Source organism: Panulirus ornatus, chromosome 66, assembly GCF_036320965.1.
Source record: "Panulirus ornatus isolate Po-2019 chromosome 66, ASM3632096v1, whole genome shotgun sequence".
NCBI lineage: Eukaryota > Metazoa > Arthropoda > Malacostraca > Decapoda > Palinuridae > Panulirus > Panulirus ornatus.
In genome coordinates, this window is record NC_092289.1 from 9,495,656 (window position 1) to 9,514,342 (window position 18,687).

General features: G+C 41.6%; 1 protein-coding gene across 1 annotated transcript in view; it reads left to right on the top strand.

Annotated features, from left to right (window-relative positions):
* LOC139746758 (uncharacterized) overlaps positions 1-18,687 on the top strand; it is an 87,433-nt gene that overhangs the window by 62,521 nt on the left and 6,225 nt on the right. The window contains exons 10-12 of the mRNA XM_071658261.1: positions 206-445; positions 562-661; positions 17,782-18,059. Of these exons, the coding sequence (XP_071514362.1) occupies positions 206-445; positions 562-661; positions 17,782-18,059 (618 nt within the window). The remainder of the gene's footprint in view (positions 1-205; positions 446-561; positions 662-17,781; positions 18,060-18,687) is intronic.

Below are 18,687 nucleotides of genomic sequence, written 5' to 3' on the forward strand. Positions count from 1 at the left end.
ATATATATATATAGATATATATAGATATATGTATATATATATATATACAGACAGGATATTCTCTCTAAGGCTCAGTCCTCTATTCTCAACGCTACATTGCAAATGCGGGAAATTGCGAATATGTAAAAAATATAATTTCTTTATCTTCAGATTACTAACTAGCAAATGACTGGTTCTACTCAGTAGTCTGCCTCGTCTCCATCAGAGATCACATGTCCTCTCCTGAACTTGACTGATCGCGACTGGGGAACGGAACCTGGGACGTGGGAGTGGACGGTGCCTTTGAGCCGCACGCCTGGAGCTGTGATGAAGTACTCCTGTCGCGGCGAATACATGATGGAAGGCAGCCAAGCAGGCCCGAGGACAAGAGAGTTGACGTGGACTTGTGAGGCTGTTACCGGTGGAAGACCAGCTTGGAATGGTTCCTTCGATCTGCACTGCAGAAGTCAGTAAAGAATTAGACCTCCTGAAACCTTGACAAAATAATCGTTTGATTATAAAACTTGCAAGACAAACGAGGTATCATAGATGCCTTACACAATATTTCTTTTTTTTTCCCAGTTAATTGTCCCAAAAATTTCGAGTTGTCTAGTGATGAGAGCCGGTGCTACCACTTCTCGAAGGACCCTGCCGAGCACGGCATTACTGGGGCAGCTCGTAGGTTGGTAACCGGGTTACACTTGAGCTCATGACGTTTTATTAATCCCTGGATTTCTCTTTACCTGCATCTGTGTCCATGTTTCAGTGTTTTTCAGTCTCCTTCGTCTTGCTGTGCCTTATCTATGTATCTATATACCAGTCTGTATATGACCATCTACGCCCATTTTCATCCTGATTTAACAAACTTCTTTTCAATTCTTTCAATTCTTAAGTATAGTTTCTCCCCTATCCCCAGAGATAGTATATATATATATATATATATATATATATATATATATATATATATATATATATATATATATATATATATATATATATATATATATATATATATATATACATATATACATACATATATACATATATACATATATATATGTTTTGGTCGAGGTGGTGTGCAAAGTGAGAGGGTTAGGGAAAATGATTTGGTAAACAGAGAAGAGGTAGTAAAAGCTTTGCGGAAGATGAAAGCCGGCAAGGCAGCAGGTTTGGATGGTATTGCAGTGGAATTTATTAAGAAAGGGGGTGACTGTATTGCTGACTGGTTGGTAAGGTTATTTAATGTATGTATGACTCATGGTGAGGTGCCTGAGGATTGGCGGAATGCGTGCATAGTGCCATTGTACAAAGGCAAAGGGGATAAGAGTGAGTGCTCAAATTACAGAGGTATAAGTTTGTTGAGTATTCCTGGTAAATTATATGGGAGGGTATTGATTGAGAGGGTGAAGGCATGTACAGAGCATCAGATTGGGGAAGAGCAGTGTGGTTTCGGAAGTGGTAGAGGATGTGTGGATCAGGTGTTTGCTTTGAAGAATGTATGTGAGAAATACTTAGAAAAGCAAATGGATTTGTATGTAGCATTTATGGATCTGGAGAAGGCATATGATAGAGTTGATAGAGATGCTCTGTGGAAGGTATTAAGAATATATGGTGTGGGAGGCAAGTTGTTAGAAGCAGTGAAAAGTTTTTATCGAGGATGTAAGGCATGTGTACGTGTAGGAAGAGAGGAAAGTGATTGGTTCTCAGTGAATGTAGGTTTGCGGCAGGGGTGTGTGATGTCTCCATGGTTGTTTAATTTGTTTATGGATGGGGTTGTAAGGGAGGTAAATGCAAGAGTCCTGGAAAGAGGGGCAAGTATGAAGTCTGTTGGGGATGAGAGAGCTTGGGAAGTGAGTCAGTTGTTGTTCGCTGATGATACAGCGCTGGTGGCTGATTCATGTGAGAAACTGCAGAAGCTGGTGACTGAGTTTGGTAAAGTGTGTGGAAGAAGAAAGTTGAGAGTAAATGTGAATAAGAGCAAGGTTATTAGGTACAGTAGGGGTGAGGGTCAAGTCAATTGGGAGGTGAGTTTGAATGGAGAAAAACTGGAGGAAGTGAAGTGTTTTAGATATCTGGGAGTGGATCTGTCAGCGGATGGAACCATGGAAGCGGAAGTGGATCATAGGGTGGGGGAGGGGGCGAAAATTTTGGGAGCCTTGAAAAATGTGTGGAAGTCGAGAACACTATCTCGGAAAGCAAAAATGGGTATGTTTGAGGGAATAGTGGTTCCAACAATGTTGTATGGTTGCGAGGCGTGGGCTGTGGATAGAGATGTGCGCAGGAGGATGGATGTGCTGGAAATGAGATGTTTGAGGACAATGTGTGGTGTGAGGTGGTTTGATCGAGTAAGTAACGTAAGGGTAAGAGAGATGTGTGGAAATAAAAAGAGCGTGGTTGAGAGAGCAGAAGAGGGTGTTTTGAAATGGTTTGGGCACATGGAGAGAATGAGTGAGGAGAGATTGACCAAGAGGATATATGTGTCGGAGGTGGAGGGAACGAGGAGAAGAGGGAGACCAAATTGGAGGTGGAAAGATGGAGTGAAAAAGATTTTGTGTGATCGGGGCCTGAACATGCAGGAGGGTGAAAGGAGGGCAAGAAATAGAGTGAATTGGAGTCATGTGGTATACAGGGGTTGACGTGCTGTCAGTGGATTGAAGCAAGGCATGTGAAGCGTCTGGGGTAAACCATGGAAAGCTGTGTAGGTATGTGTATTTGCGTGTGTGGACGTGTGTATGTACATGTGTATGGGGGGGGGGGTTGGGCCATTTCTTTCGTCTGTTTCCTTGCGCTACCTCGCAAACGCGGGAGACAGCGACAAAGTATAAAAAAAAAAAAAAAAAAAAAAAAAAAAAAAAAAATATATATATATATATATATATATATATATATATATATATATATATATATATATATATATATATATATATATATATATATATACATATATATATGTGATGTCTCCATGGTTGTTTAATTTGTTTATGGATGGGGTTGTTAGGGAGGTGAATGCAAGAGTTTTGGAAAGAGGGGCAAGTATGAAGTCTGTTGGGGATGAGAGAGCTTGGGAAGTGAGTCAGTTGTTGTCCGCTGATGATACAGCGCTGGTGGCTGATTCATGTGAGAAACTGCAGAAGCTGGTGACTGAGTTTGGTAAAGTGTGTGAAAGAAGAAAGTTAAGAGTAAATGTGAATAAGAGCAAGGTTATTAGGTACAGTAGGGTTGAGGGTCAAGTCAATTGGGAGGTGAGTTTGAATGGAGGTAAACTGGAGGAAGTGAAGTGTTTTAGATATCTGGGAGTGGATCTGGCAGCGGATGGAACCATGGAAGCGGAAGTGGACCATAGGGTGGGGGAGGGCGCGAAAATTCTGGGAGCCTTGAAGAATGTGTGGAAGTCGAGAACATCATCTCGGAAAGCAAAAATGGGTATGTTTGAAGGAATAGTGGTTCCAACAATGTTGTATGGTTGCGAGGCGTGGGCTATGGATAGAGTTGTGCGCAGGAGGATGGATGTGCTGGAAATGAGATGTTTGAGGACAATGTGTGGTGTGAGGTGGTTTGATCGAGTAAGTAACGTAAGGGTAAGAGAGATGTGTGGAAATAAAAAGAGCGTGGTTGAGAGAGAAGAAGAGGGTGTTTTGAAATGGTTTGGGCACATGGAGAGAATGAGTGAGGAAAGATTGACCAAGAGGATATATGTGTCGGAGGTGGAGGGAACGAGGAGAAGAGGGAGACCAAATTGGAGGTGGAAAGATGGAGTGAAAAAGATTTTGTGTGATCGGGGCCTGAACATGCAGGAGGGTGAAAGGAGGGCAAGGAATAGAGTGAATTGGAGCGATGTGGTATACCGGGGTTAACGTGCTGTCAATGGATTGAATCAAGGCATGTGAAGCGTCTGGGGTAAACCATGGAAAGCTGTGTAGGTATGTATATTTGCGTGTGTGGACGCATGTATATACATGTGTATGGGGGTGGGTTGGGCCATTTCTTTCGTCTGTTTCCTTGTGCTACCTCGCAATCGCGGGAGACAGCGACAAAGCAAAAAAAAAAAAAAAAAAAAAAAAAAAAATATATATATATTAATATATATATATATAAATATATATATATATATATATATATATATATATATATATATATATATATATATATATATATATATATATATATATATATATCTATATCTATATATATATATATATAGATATATATATATATATATATATATATATATATATATATATATATATATATATATATATATATATATATATATATATATATATATATATATATATATATATATATATATATATATATATATATATATATATATATATATATATATTATGTCTGGGGATAGGGGAGAAACTATACTTCCCACACATTCTTCACGTGGCAACTAAAGGGGAAGGGAGTGGGGTGTTAGAAACCCTCCCCTCCTTGTATTTTAACTATCTAAAAGGAGAAACAGAAGAAGGAATCACGCGGGGATTGCTCATCCTCCTCGAAGGCTCAGATTGGAGTGTCTAAATATGTGTGGATATAACCAAGATGAGAAAAAACGAGATATAAGCAGTATATTTGAGGAAAGGAACCTGGATGCTTTGGCCCTGATTTGGGAGTGATTTGGGAATGTCTTGGATTTAAAGTCAGGAGTTGGTGAGAGGACAAGAGCAAAGAAAGGAGTAGCATTACTCCTGAAACAGGAGTGGTGGGAGTGTGTGATAGAGTGTAAGAAAGTAAAGTCTAGATTGATATGGGTAAAATTGAAAGTGGATGGAGAGAGATGGGTGATTATTGGTGCATATACACCTGGGCATGAGAAGAAAGATCATGAGAGGCAAGTGTTTTGGGAGCAGCTGAGTGAGTGTGTTAGTAGTTTTGATGCACGAGACCGGGTTATAGTGTTAGGTGATTTGAATGCAAAGGTGAGTAATGTGGCATTGAGGGAATAAATGATGTACATGAAGTGTTCAGTGTTGTAAATGGAAATGGTGAAAGGCTTGTAGATTTGTGCACTGAAAAAGTAATGGGGATTGGGAATACCTGGTTTAAAAAGCGAGATATACATAAGTATACGTATGAAAGTAGGAGATATGGCCAGAGAGCGTTACTGGATTACGTGTCAATTGATAGGCGCTCGAAAGAGATATTTTTGGATGTTAATGTGCTGAGAGGTGCAACTGGAGGGATGTCTGATCATTATCTTGTGAAAGCGAAGGTGAAGATTTGCGGAGGTTTTCAGAAAAGAAAAGAGAATGTTGGAGTGAAGTGAGTGGTGAGAGTAGGTGAGCTTAGGAAGGAGACTTGAGTGAGGAAGGACCAGGAGAGACTAAGTACAAAATGGAAAAAATGGGAGAACAAAAGACGTAAGGGGAGTGAGGGAGGAATGGGATGTATTTAGGGAAGCAGTGATGGCTTGCGCAAAAGATGATTGTGGCATGAGAAGCGAGGGAGGTGGGCAGATTAGAAAGGGTAGTGAGTGGTGGGATAAAGAAATAAGATTATTAGTGACAGGGAAGAGAGAGGTATTTGGATAATTTTTCTAGGAAAATAATATAAATGACTGGGAGATATATAAAAGATAAGGCAGGAAGTCAATAGAAAGGTGCAAGAGGTGAAAAAGAGGGCAAATGAGAGTTGGGGTGAGAGAGTATCATTAAATTTTAGGGAGAATAAAATGATGTTTTGGAAGTAGGTAAATAAAGTGCGTAAGACAAGGGAACAAATGGGAACATCAGTGAAGGGGGCTAATGGGGAGGTGATAACAAGTAGTGGCGATGTGAGAAGGAGATGGAGTGAGTATTTTGAAGGTTTGTTGAATGTGTTTGATGATCGGGTGGCAGATATAGGGTGTTTTGGTGGATGTGGTGTGCAAAGTGAAAGGGTTAGGGAGAATGATTTGGTAAACAGAGAAGAGGTAGTAAAAGCATTGCGGAAGATGAAAGCCGGCAAGGCAGTGAGTTTGGATGGTATTGCCGCGGAATTTATTAGAAAAGGGGGTGACTGTATCGTTGACTGATTGGTAAGGTTATTCAATGTATGTATGACTCATGGCGAGGTGCCTGAGGATTGGCAGAATGCTTGCATAGTGCCTTTGTACAAAGGCAAAGGGCCCAAAGGTGAGTGCTCAAATTACAGAGGTATAAGTTTGTTGAGTCTTCCTGGGAAATTATATGGGAGGGTATTGATTGAGAGGGTGAAGGCATGTACAGAGGGTGAAGGCATGTACAGGGTGAAGGTATGTACATGTTTGCTTAGAAGAATGTATATGAGAAATACTTAGAAAGGCAAATCGATTTGTATGTAGCATCTATAGATCTGGAGAAGGCATATGATAAGGTTGATAGAGATGCTCTGTGGATAGTATTAAGACTATATGGTGTGGGAGGGAAGTTGTTAGAAGCAGTGAAAAGTTTTTGTCGAGGTTGTAAGGCATGTGTACGAGTAAAAATAGAGGGGAAAGCAATTGGTTCTCAGTGAATGTCGATTTGCGGCAGGGGTGCGTGATGTCTCCATGGTTGTTTGATTTGTTTATGGATGGGGTTGTTCGGGAGGTGAATGCAAGAGTTTTGGAAAGAGCGGCATGTCTGAAGGCTGTTGTGGATGAGAGAGCTTGGGAAGTGAGTCAGTTGTTGGTCGCTGATGATACAGCGCTGGTGGCTGATTCATGTGAGAAACTGCAGAAGCTGGTGACTTAGTTTGGTAAACTGTGGGAAAGAAAGCTGAGAGTAAATGTGAATAAGAGCAAGGTTATTAGGTACAGTAGGTTAAGGGAAAAATCCATTGGGACGTAGGTTTAAATGGAGAAAATCTGGAGGAAGTGAAGTGCTTTAGTTATCTGGGAGTGGATTTGACATTGGATGCAACTATGGAAGCGGAAGTGAGTCATAGGGTGGGGGAGGGGGCGAAAGTTCTGGGAGCGTTGAAAATGTGCGGAAGTCGAGAACGTTATACTCGGAAAGCAAAAATAGGTATGTTTGAAGGAATAATGGTTTCAACAACGTTATATGGTTGCGAGGCGTGGGTTATATATAGAGCTGTGCGGAGGAGAGTGGATGTGCTGGAAATGAGATGTTTGAGGACAATATGTGATTTAATCGAGTAAGTAATGGAAGGGTAAGAGAGATCTGTTGTATTAAAAAAAGTGTGGTTGAGAGAGCAATAGAGGGTGTTTTGATATGGTTTGGTCACATGGAGAGAATGAGTGAGGAAAGATTGACCAAAAGGATATATGTGTCAGAGGTGGAGGGAACGGGGAGAAGTGGGAAACCAAATTAGAGGTGGAAAGATGAAGTGAAAAAGATTTTGAGTGGTAGGGGCATGACCATGCAGGAGGGGGAAAGGCGTGCAAGGAATAGTGTGAATTGGAACGATGTGGTATACCGGGGTTGACGTGCTGTCAGTGGATTGAATCAGGGCATGTAAAGCGTCTGGGGTAAACAATGGAAAGTTTTGTGGGGCCTGGATGTGGAAAGGGAGCTGTGGTTTTGGTATATTATACATGACAGCTATACACTGAGTGTGAACGAATGTGGCCTTTGTTGTCTTTTCCTAGCGCTTCCCCGCGCACATGCATGGGGAGGGGGTTATCATCTCATGTGTGGCGGGGTGGCGATGGGAATGAATAGGGGCAGACAGCATGAATTATGTACATGTGTATATATGTTTGTCTGTGTGTGCATATATATGCATACGTTGAGATATATAGGTATGTATATGCGTATATTCATGTGTATGTGGGTGGGTTGGGCCATTTTTCTCGTCTGTTTCCTTGCGCTACCTCGGTAACGCGGGAGACAGCGACAAAGTATAATACATACATATATATATATATATATATATATATATATATATATATATATATATATATATATATATATATATATATATATATATATATATATCTTATTTATTCATTATCTTGTTTATTTTGCTTTGTCGCTGTCTCCCGCGTTAGCGAGGTAGCACGAGGAAACAGACGAAGAAATGGTCCAACCCACCCACATACACATGTATATATATATACATGTCCACACACGCAAATATACATATCTATACATCTTAACGTATACATATATATACACACACAGACATATACATATATACACATGTATATAATTCATACTGTCTGTCCTTATTTATTCCCATCGCCACCCCGCCACACATGAAATAACAAACCCCCTCCCCCCAAATATGCGTGAGGTTGCGCTAGGAAAAGACAACAAAGGCCACATTCGTTCACACTCAGTCTCTAGTTGTCATGTAATAATGCACCGAAACCACAGCTCTCTTTCCACATCCAGGCCCTACAGAACTTTCCATGGTTTACCCCAGACGCTTCATATGCCCTGGTTCAATCCATAACAGCATGTCGACTCCGGTATACCACATCGTTCCTATTCACTGTATTCCTTGCCCGCCTTTCACCCTCCTGCATGTTCAGGCCCCGATCACTCAAAATCTTTTTCACTCCATATTTCCACCTCCAATCTGGTCTCCCACTTCTCCTTGTTCCCTCCACCTCTGACACATGTATCCTCTTGGTCAATCTTTCCTCACTCATTCTCTCCATATGACCAAAGCATTTCTAAACACCCTCTTCTGCTCTCTCAACCACACTCTTTTTATTACAACACATCTCTCTTACCCTTACATTACTTACTCGATCAAACCATCTCACACCACATATTGTACACAAACATCTCATTTCCAGCACATCCACCTTCCTCCGCCCAACTATCCATAGCCCACGCCTCGCAACTATATAACATTGTTGGAACCACTATTCCTTCAAATATACCCATTCTTGCTTTCCGAGATAATGTTCTCGACTTCCACACATTCTTCAACGCTCCCAGAACTTTCGCCCTCTCCCCCACCCTATGATTCACTTCCTCTTCCATGGTCCCATCCGCTGCCAAATCCACTCCCAGATAACTAAAACACTTCACTTCCTCCAGCTTTTCTCCATTCAAACTTACCTCCCAATTGACTTGTCCCTCAACCCTACTGTACCTAATAACCTTGCTCTTATTCACATTACCTCACAGCTTTCTTCTTTCACACGCTTTACCAAACTCAGTCACCAGCTTCTGCAGTTTCTCACACGAATCAGCCACCAGCGCTGTATCATCAGCGAACAACAACTCACTCACTTACCAAGCTTTCTGATCCACAACAGACTGCACACTTGCCCCTCTTTCCAAAACTCTTGCATTTTCCTCCCTAACAACCCCATCCATAACCAATTAAACAACCATGGAGACATCACACACCCCTGCCGCAAACCTACATTCATTGACAACTAATCACTTTCCTCTCTTCCTACACATACATATGCCTTACATCCTCGATAAAAACTTTTCACTGCATATATATATATATATATATATATATATATATATATATATATATATATATATATATATATATATATATATATATATATATATATATTTGTATATAGCAATTATGGATCTGGAGAAGGCATATGATAGAGTTGATAGAGATGCTCTGTGGAAGGTTCTAAGAATATATGGTGTGGGAGGCAAGTTGTTAGAAGCAGTGAAAAGTTTTTATCGAGGATGTAAGGCATGTGTGCGTGTAGGAAGAGAGGAAAATGATTGGTTCTCAGTGAATGTAGGTTTGCGGCAGGGGTGTGTGATGTCTCCATGGTTGTTTAATTTGTTTATGGATGGGGTTGTTAGGGAGGTGAATGCAAGAGTTGGAAAGAGGGTCAAGTATGAAGTCTGTTGGGGATGAGAGAGCTTGGGAAGTGAGTCAGTTGTTGTTCGCTGATGATACAGCGCTGGTGGCTGATTCTTGTGAGAAACTGCAGAAGCTGGTGACTGAGTTTGGTAAAGTGTGTGAAAGAAGAAAGTTAAGAGTAAATGTGAATAAGAGCAAGGTTATTAGGTACAGTATGGTTGAGGGTCAAGTCAATTGGGAGGTAAGTTTGAATGGAGGTAAACTGGAGGAAGTAAAGTGTTTTAGATATCTGGGAGTGGATCTGGCAGCGGATGGAACCATGGAAGCGGAAGTGAATCATTGGGTGGGGGAGGAAGTAAAAATCTTGGGAGCTTTGAAGAATGTGTGGAAGTCGAGAATATTATCTCCGAAAGCAAAAATGGGTATGTTTGAAGGGATAGTGGCTCCATCAATGTTGTATATTTGCGAGGCGTGGGCTATGGATAGAGTTGTGCGCAGGAGGGTGGATGTGCTGGAAATGAGATATTTGATGAAAATATGTGGTGTGAGGTGGTGGTTTGATCTAGTAAGTATTGTAAGGATAAGAGAAATGTGTGGAAATAAAAAGAGCGTGGTTGAGAGAGCAGAAGAGGGTATTTTGAAATGGTTTGGGCACATGGAGAGAATGAGTGAGGAAAGATTGACCAAGAGGATATATGTGTCGGAGGTGGAGGGAACGAGGAGAAGTGGGAGATCAAATTGGAGGTGGAAAGATGGAGTGAAAAAGATTTTGAGTGATCAGGGCCTGAACATGCAGGAGGGTGAAAGGCGGGCAAGGAATAGAGTGAATTGGATCTATGTTGTATACCGGGGTCGACGTGCTGTCAATGGATTGAATCAGAGCATGTGAAGCGTCTTGGGTAAACCATGGAAAGTTCTGTGGGGCCTGGATATGGAAAGGGAGCTGTGGCTTCGGGCATTATTGCATGACAGCTAGAGACTGAGTGTGAACGAATGGGGCCTTTGTTGTCTTTTCCTAGCGCTACCTCGCACACAAGAGGGGGGAGGGGGATGTTATACCATGTGTGGCGAGGTAGCGATAGGAATGAATAAAGGCAGACAGTGTGAACTGTGTGCATGTGTATATATGTATGTGTCTGTGTGTGTATATATATATGTGCATTGAGATGTAATACATATATAAATAATATATATATATATATATATATTTTTTTTTTTTTTTCATACTATTCGCCGTTTCCCACGATAGCGAGGTAGCGTTAAGAACAGAGGACTGGGCCTTTGAGGGAATATCCTCACCTGGCCCTCTTCTCTGTTCCTTCTTTTGGAAAATAAAAAAGAAAAAAAAAAAAAAAAAAAATATATATATATATATATATATATATATATATATATATATATATATATATATATTTTTTTTTTTTTTTTTTGCTTTGTCGCTGTCTCCCGCGTTTGCGAGGTAGCGCAAGGAAACAGACGAAAGAAATGGCCCAACCCACCCCCATACACATTTATATACATGCGTCCACACACGCAAATATACATACCTACACAGCTTTCCATGGTTTACCCTAAACGCTTCACATGCCCTGATTCAATCCACTGACAGCATGTCAACCCCGGTATACCACATCGATCCAATTTACTCTATTCCTTGCTCTCCTTTCACCCTCCTGCATGTTCAGGCCCCGATCACACAAAATCTTTTTCACTCCATCTTTCCACCTCCAATTTGGTCTCCCACTTCTCCTCGTTCCCTTCACCTCCAATACATATATCCTCTTGGTCAATCTTTCCTCACTCATTCTCTCCATGTGCCCAAACCATTTCAAAACACCCTCTTCTGCTTTCTCAACCATGCTCTTTTTATTTCCACACATCTCTCTTACCCTTACGTTACTTACTCGATCAAACCACCTCACACCACACATTGTCTTCAAACATCTCATTTCCAGCACATCCATCCTCCTGCGCACAACTCAATCCATAGCCCATGCCTCGCAACTATACAACATTGTTGGAACCACTATTCCTTCAAAAATACCCATTCTTGCTTTCCGAGATAATGTTCTCGACTTCCACACATTCTTCAAGGCTCCCAGGATTTTCGCCCCCTCCCCCACCCTATGATCCACTTCCGCTTCCATGGTTCCATCCGCTGCCAGATCCACTCCCAGATATCTAAAACACTTTACTTCCTCCAGTTTTTCTCCATTCAAACTTACCTCCCAATTGACTTGACCCTCAACCCTACTGTACCTAATAACCTTGCTCTTATTCACATTTACTCTTAACTTTCTTCTTTCACACACTTTACCAAACTCAGTCACCAGCTTCTGCAGTTTCTCACATGAATCAGCCACCAGCGCTGTATCATCAGCGAACAACAACTGACTCACTTCCCAAGCTCTCTCATCCCCAACAGACTTCATACTTGACCCTCTTTCCAAAACTCTTGCATTCACCTCCCTAACAACCCCATCCATATATACATATATATATATATATATATATATATATATACATATATATATATATATATACATATATATATATATATATATATATATATATATATATATATATATATATATATATATATATATATATATATATATATGTATATATATATATTTTTTTTTTTTTTTTTTTTTTTTTTTTTTTTATACTTTGTCGCTGTCTCCCGCGTTTGCGAGGTAGCGCAAGGAAACAGACGAAAGAAATGGCCCAACCCCCCCCATACACATGTACATACACACGTCCACACACGCAAATATACATACCTACACAGCTTTCCATGGTTTACCCCAGACGCTTCACATGCCTTGATTCAATCCACTGACAGCACGTCAACCCCTGTATACCACATCGCTCCAATTCACTCTATTCCTTGCCCTCCTTTCACCCTCCTGCATGTTCAGGCCCCGATCACACAAAATCCTTTTCACTCCATCTTTCCACCTCCAATTTGGTCTCCCTCTTCTCCTCGTTCCCTCCACCTCCGACACATATATCCTCTTGGTCAATCTTTCCTCACTCATTCTCTCCATGTGCCCAAACCATTTCAAAACACCCTCTTCTGCTCTCTCAACCACGCTCTTTTTATTTCCACACATCTCTCTTACCCTTACGTTACTTACTCGATCAAACCACCTCACACCACACATTGTCCTCAAACATCTCATTTCCAGCACATCCATCCTCCTGCGCACAACTCTATCCATAGCCCACGCCTCGCAACCATACAACATTGTTGGAACTACTATTCCTTCAAACATACCCATTTTTGCTTTCCGGGATAATGTTCTCGACTTCCACACATTTTTCAAGGCTCCCAAAATTTTCGCCCCCTCCCCCACCCTATGATCCACTTCCGCTTCCATGGTTCCATCCGCTGACAGATCCACTCCCAGATATCTAAAACACTTCACTTCCTCCAGCCTCTCACCATTCAAACTCACCTCCCAATTGACTTGAGCCTCAACCCTACTGTACCTAATAACCTTGCTCTTATTGACATTTACTCTTAACTTTCTTCTTCCACACACTTTACCAAACTCCGTCACCAGCTTCTGCAGTTTCTCACATGAATCCGCCACCAGCGCTGTATCATCAGCGAACAACAACTGACTCACTTCCCAAGCTCTCTCATCCCCAACAGACTTCATACTTGCCCCTCTTTCCAAAACTCTTGCATTTACCTCCCTAACAACCCCATCCATAAACAAATTAAACAACCATGGAGACATCACACACCCCTGCCGCAAACCTACATTCACTGAGAACCAATCACTTTCCTCTCTTCCTACACGTACACATGCCTTACATCCTCGATAAAAACTTTTCACTGCTTCTAACAACTTGCCTCCCACACCATATATTCTTAATACCTTCCACAGAGCATCTCTATCATATATATATATATATATATATATATATATATATATATATATATATATATATATATATATATATATATATATATATATATATATATATATATATATATATATATATATATATACATATATATATATATATATATATATATATATATATATATATATATATATATATATATATATATATATATATATATATATATATATATATATATATATATATATATATGTTTTGACTCTAAGTGAAAACGATGCAAAAGGTTAAAGGGAAGAGTGGTTTGGGACGTCTTGGGAGTAAAGTTAGGGGTTAGTGAGGGGACAAGAGCAAGGGAAGGAGTAGCACTATTGAAACAGGAGTTGTGGGAGTATGTGTTAGAGTGTATGAAAGTAAATTCTAGATTGATATGGGTAAAACTGAAAGTTGATGGAGAGAGATGGGTGATTATTGGTCCGTATGCACCTGGGCATGAGAAGAAAGATCATGAGAAATAAGTGTTTTGGGAGCAGCTGAATAAGTGTGTTAGTAGTTTTGATGTCCAAGACCGGGTTATAGTGAAGGGAGATTTGAGTGCAAAGGTGAGTAATGTGGCAATTGAGGGAATCATTGGTGTACATGGGGTGTTCAGCGTTGTAAATGGAAATAGTGAAGAGCTTGTAGACTTATGTGCTGAAAAAGGACTGTTGACTGGGAATACCTAGTTTAAAAAGAGAGATATACATAAGTATACGTATGTAATTAGGAGAGATGGACATAGAGCGTTATTGGATTACGTGTTAAATGACAGGCGCACGGAAGAGAGACTTTTGGATGTTAATGTGCTGAGAGGTGCAAGTGGAGGGATGTGAAGATTTGTAGAAGTTTTCAGAAGAGAGAATGCTGGTGTGAGAAGAGTGGGAGAGTAAGTGAGCTTGGGAAGTAGGCTTATGTGAGGAAGTGACAGTAGAGACTGAGTACAGAATGGAAAAAGGTGAGAACAAAGGACTAAGGGGAATGTGGGAGGAATGGGATGTGTTTAGGGAAGGTTGCGCAAAAGATGCTTGTGGCATGAGAAGCGTGGGAGGAAGGCAGATTAGAAAGGGTAGTGAGTGGTAGGATTAAGAAGTAAGACTACTATTGAAAGAGAAGAGAGAGGTATTTGGACGATTTTTGTAGGGAAATGATGCAAATGACTTGGAGATGTATAAAAGAAAAAGGCAGGAGGTTAAGAGAAAGGTGCAAGAGGTGAAAAAGAGGGCAAATGAGATTTGGGGTGAGAGTATCATTAAATTCTAGGGAGAATAAAAAGATGCTTTGGAAGGAGGTAGATCAAGTGCGTAAGACAAGTGAACAAATGGGAACTTCAGTGAAGGAGGCTAATGGGGAGGTGATAACAAGTAGTGGTGATGTGAGGAGATGGAGTGAGTATTTTGAAGGTTTATTGAATGTGTTTGATGATAGAGTGGCAGATATAGGGTGTTTTGGTCGAGGTGGTGTGCAAAGTGAGAGGGTTAGGGAAAATGATTTGGTAAACAGAGAAGAGGTAGTAAAAGTTTTACGGAAGATGAAAGACGGCAAGGCAGAGAGTTTGGTATTGCAGTGGAATTTATCAAAAAAGTGGGTGAGTATATTGTTGACTGATTGGTAAGGTTATTTAATGTATGTATGACTCATGGTGAAGTGCCTGAGGATTGGCGGAATGCTTGCATAGTGCCAATGTAGAAAGGCAAAGGGGATAAAAGTGAGTGCTCAGATTACAGAGGTATAAGTCTGTTGAGTATTCCTGGTAAAATATATGGGAGGGTATTGATTGAGAGGGTGAAGGCATGTGCAGAGCATCAAATTGGGGAAGAGCAGTGATGTTTCAGAAGTGGTAGAGGATGTGTGAATCAGATGTTTGCTTTGAAGAATGTATTTAAGAAATACTTAGAAAAGGAAATGGATTTGTATGTAGCATTTATAGATCTGGAGAAGGCATAGAGATGCTCTCTGGAAGGTATTAAGTATATATGGTGTGGGAGGCAAGTTTTTAGAAACGGTGAAAAGTTTTTATCGAGAATGTAACGCATGTGTACGTGTAATAAGAGAGGAAAGTGATTGGTTCTCAGTGAATGTAGGCTTGCGGCAGGGGTGTGTGATGTCTCCTTGCTTGTTTAAGTTGTTTATGGATGGGGTTGTTAGGGAGGTGAATGCAAGAATGCAAATATGCAGTCTGGTGTGGATGGGAGAGCTTGGGAAGTGAGTCAGTTGTTGTTTGCTGATTATACAACGCTGGTGGCTGATTCGTGTGAGAGACTGCAGAAGATGGTGACTGAGTTTGTTAAAGTGTGTGAAAGAAGAAAGATGAGAGTAAATGTGAGTAAGAGCAAGGTTATTAGGTACGGTAGGGTTGAGGGACAAGTCAATTGGGATGTAAGTTTGAATGGAGAAAAACTGGAGGAAGTGAAGTGTTTTAGATATCTGGGAGTGGATCTGGCAGCGGATGGAACCCTGGAAGCGGAAGTGTGTGCATTCCGTTGCTCATGGATGTGAATCGAAGGATAATCGATCATTTCCCTATTATGAGCCATCGTAGCCTAATTGTTCGCGCTCCTGTTTACTACACACTTGCTAGCAGAGTGGTCAGACAGATGGTAAATGAAGTTTAATGTAGAAAAGTGTAAAGTTATGTACTTTGAAGACAAGAGTATACGTTACGACTACAAACTATTCGGAAACTCTCTTACCAAAGTAAATGAAGAAAAGGACCTTGGAGTTGTCATTAGCAACAATTTGATGTACACTAAACAGTGTCAAGCCGCAAGTAAAAATGGCAACCAAATGTTAGGTTTCATAACCAGGAACATAGATTACAAGACACCAGAAATAATTCTCACAATTTATAATTCTCTAGTAAGACCACACCTTGAGTGTGGTCTAGTTTTGGTCCCCAAACTATAAAGAAGAGGATGAATAAGAGCAAATACAAGAACGCGCAACAAAATTGATCCCATTCCTTAGAAATCTGGCATACGAAGAGAGGCTAAAACGATTGGATCTCTTCTCCCTTAAAGAACGTAGACCTCGCGGCGACTTAATCCAAATGTTCAAAATTCTAGATAAGTCCGATGAACTAATTCACAAACACCTTTTCGAAATACAAGAAAATATGGTTATCATGAAAAATGGAATAAAACTCAAAATTAAAAGATGTAGTACGGACGTGGGAAAAAGCTTCTTTTCCTATAGGTGTGTTTAACACTGGAGTAAGTTACAGCCAGAAGTAATGAATGCTAAGACTATGAATACCTTCAAAAGTCGCTTACACAAATATCTTATGAATTCAGGTTTACTCTGAGGAAAACGCCAGAAATATATTGTATAAACGACAGCGGTAACAGGGACAGAAGAAAACCGATGAGTAGCAACAGGGAATCGGTGAATGCTTAAAAAACTGCTTAGTGGAATTACCTTTTCCTGCAGGTTAAATTCCTTTTCTTTTTACCAATAAACCAGTGGTGGACCAATCAGGTCTCCTGTTATCTGTCTCTCTCACGTAAACTCATTTAAAACCATACTCTTCTTATCACACATCTCTTACCCTGAAGTTTCTTATTCGATCAACCCTCATCAACACCAAATATTGTCCTCAAACAAATTGCCTCCAACATATTTATCCTCTTCTGTACTTTTTCCATCTAAGTCTAAGCTTCTTTGCAGTTAAACGTACACATGTTTGCCCTAACCGACAATGACCTCTCCTCACATTTCCCAGTGCTCCCAGGAAAGTAGTTTCACCTGCCCACCCATTTTACGGCTCACTTCAGATCTCATGGTTCCATTTGCAGCCGCTCCCAGATATCTAAATCACCTCACTTCCTTTAGTTTCTCCCAGTGGAAACTCACGCTCTAGCTAACATGTTTTCTTTCCACTGCTAAATACAATAACTTTATTTCTCAACCTCCTCCTTTCACATTGTCTCCCATACTCACACTTCAGCTCCTTCAATTTCTCCCATAAATCTGTCACCAGCGCAGTGATGATAGCAAATAACAACTGACTCATACCATAAATCAAGCAACACAAGAAAGTAAAAGGTTTTATTGGAATATTTTTCTCTAACGTCAGCTAACAAGAGTAGACAAAATCGTTATTTCATTTGCATAATTTGAAAAAAAAAAAGATTTAATTATTTTTTTTGTGTGTGACATTCACATGTATTTGTCTCTCAGGTGCGGACAAATGGGGGCCTCACTGGCAGTCCTAGTTGACGCGAAGGACCTCCAACGTCTTGAAGACCCGTACGACTACCTCACCGCCCATCAGTTTAGGTCAGAGTCCACCCATCAACTCCTCCTCCCCGTCCACCGTCTCTCCCCCTCCACTCCAATCCCCTACTCCACATCCTTGCACCTTTCTCAACAGCCAGTGTCAGGACCAGCTTTCCCACCTACGTTGCTGATCAGCCAAGGCAGCTCCCTCATCACGTGCAGGGTAGCCCTTCACCCACGTACTGGGTAGCCCTCCACCCCCGTGCAGGGTAGCCCTCCACCCCCGTGCAGGGTAGCCCTCCACCCACGTGCAGGGTAGCCCTCCACCCCCGTACTGGGTAGCCCTCCACCCACGTACTGGGTAGCCCTCCACCCCCTTACTGGGTAACCCTCCACCCCCGTGCAGGGTAGCCCTCCACCCCCGTGCAGGGTAGCCCTCCACCCCCTTACTGGGTAACCCTCCACCCCCGTGCAGGGTAGCCCTCCACCCCCGTGCAGGGTAGCCCTCCACCCCCTTACTGGGTAACCCTCCACCCCCGTGCAGGGTAGCCCTCCACCCCCGTGCAGGGTAGCCCTCCACCCCCTTACTGGGTAGCCCTCCACCCCCGTGCAGGGTAGCCCTCCACCCCCTTACTGGGTAACCCTCCACCCCCGTGCAGGGTAGCCCTCCACCCACGTGCAGGGTAGCCCTCCACCCCCGTGCTGGGTAACCCTCCCTCCGTACTTGGTAGCCCTCTACCCCCGTGCTGGGTAACCCTCCCTCCGTGCTGGGTAACCCTCCCTCCGTGCTGGGTAGCCCTCCACCCCCGTGCTGGGTAGCCCTCCACCCCGTGCTGGTTAGCCCTCCACCCCCGTACTGGGCAACCC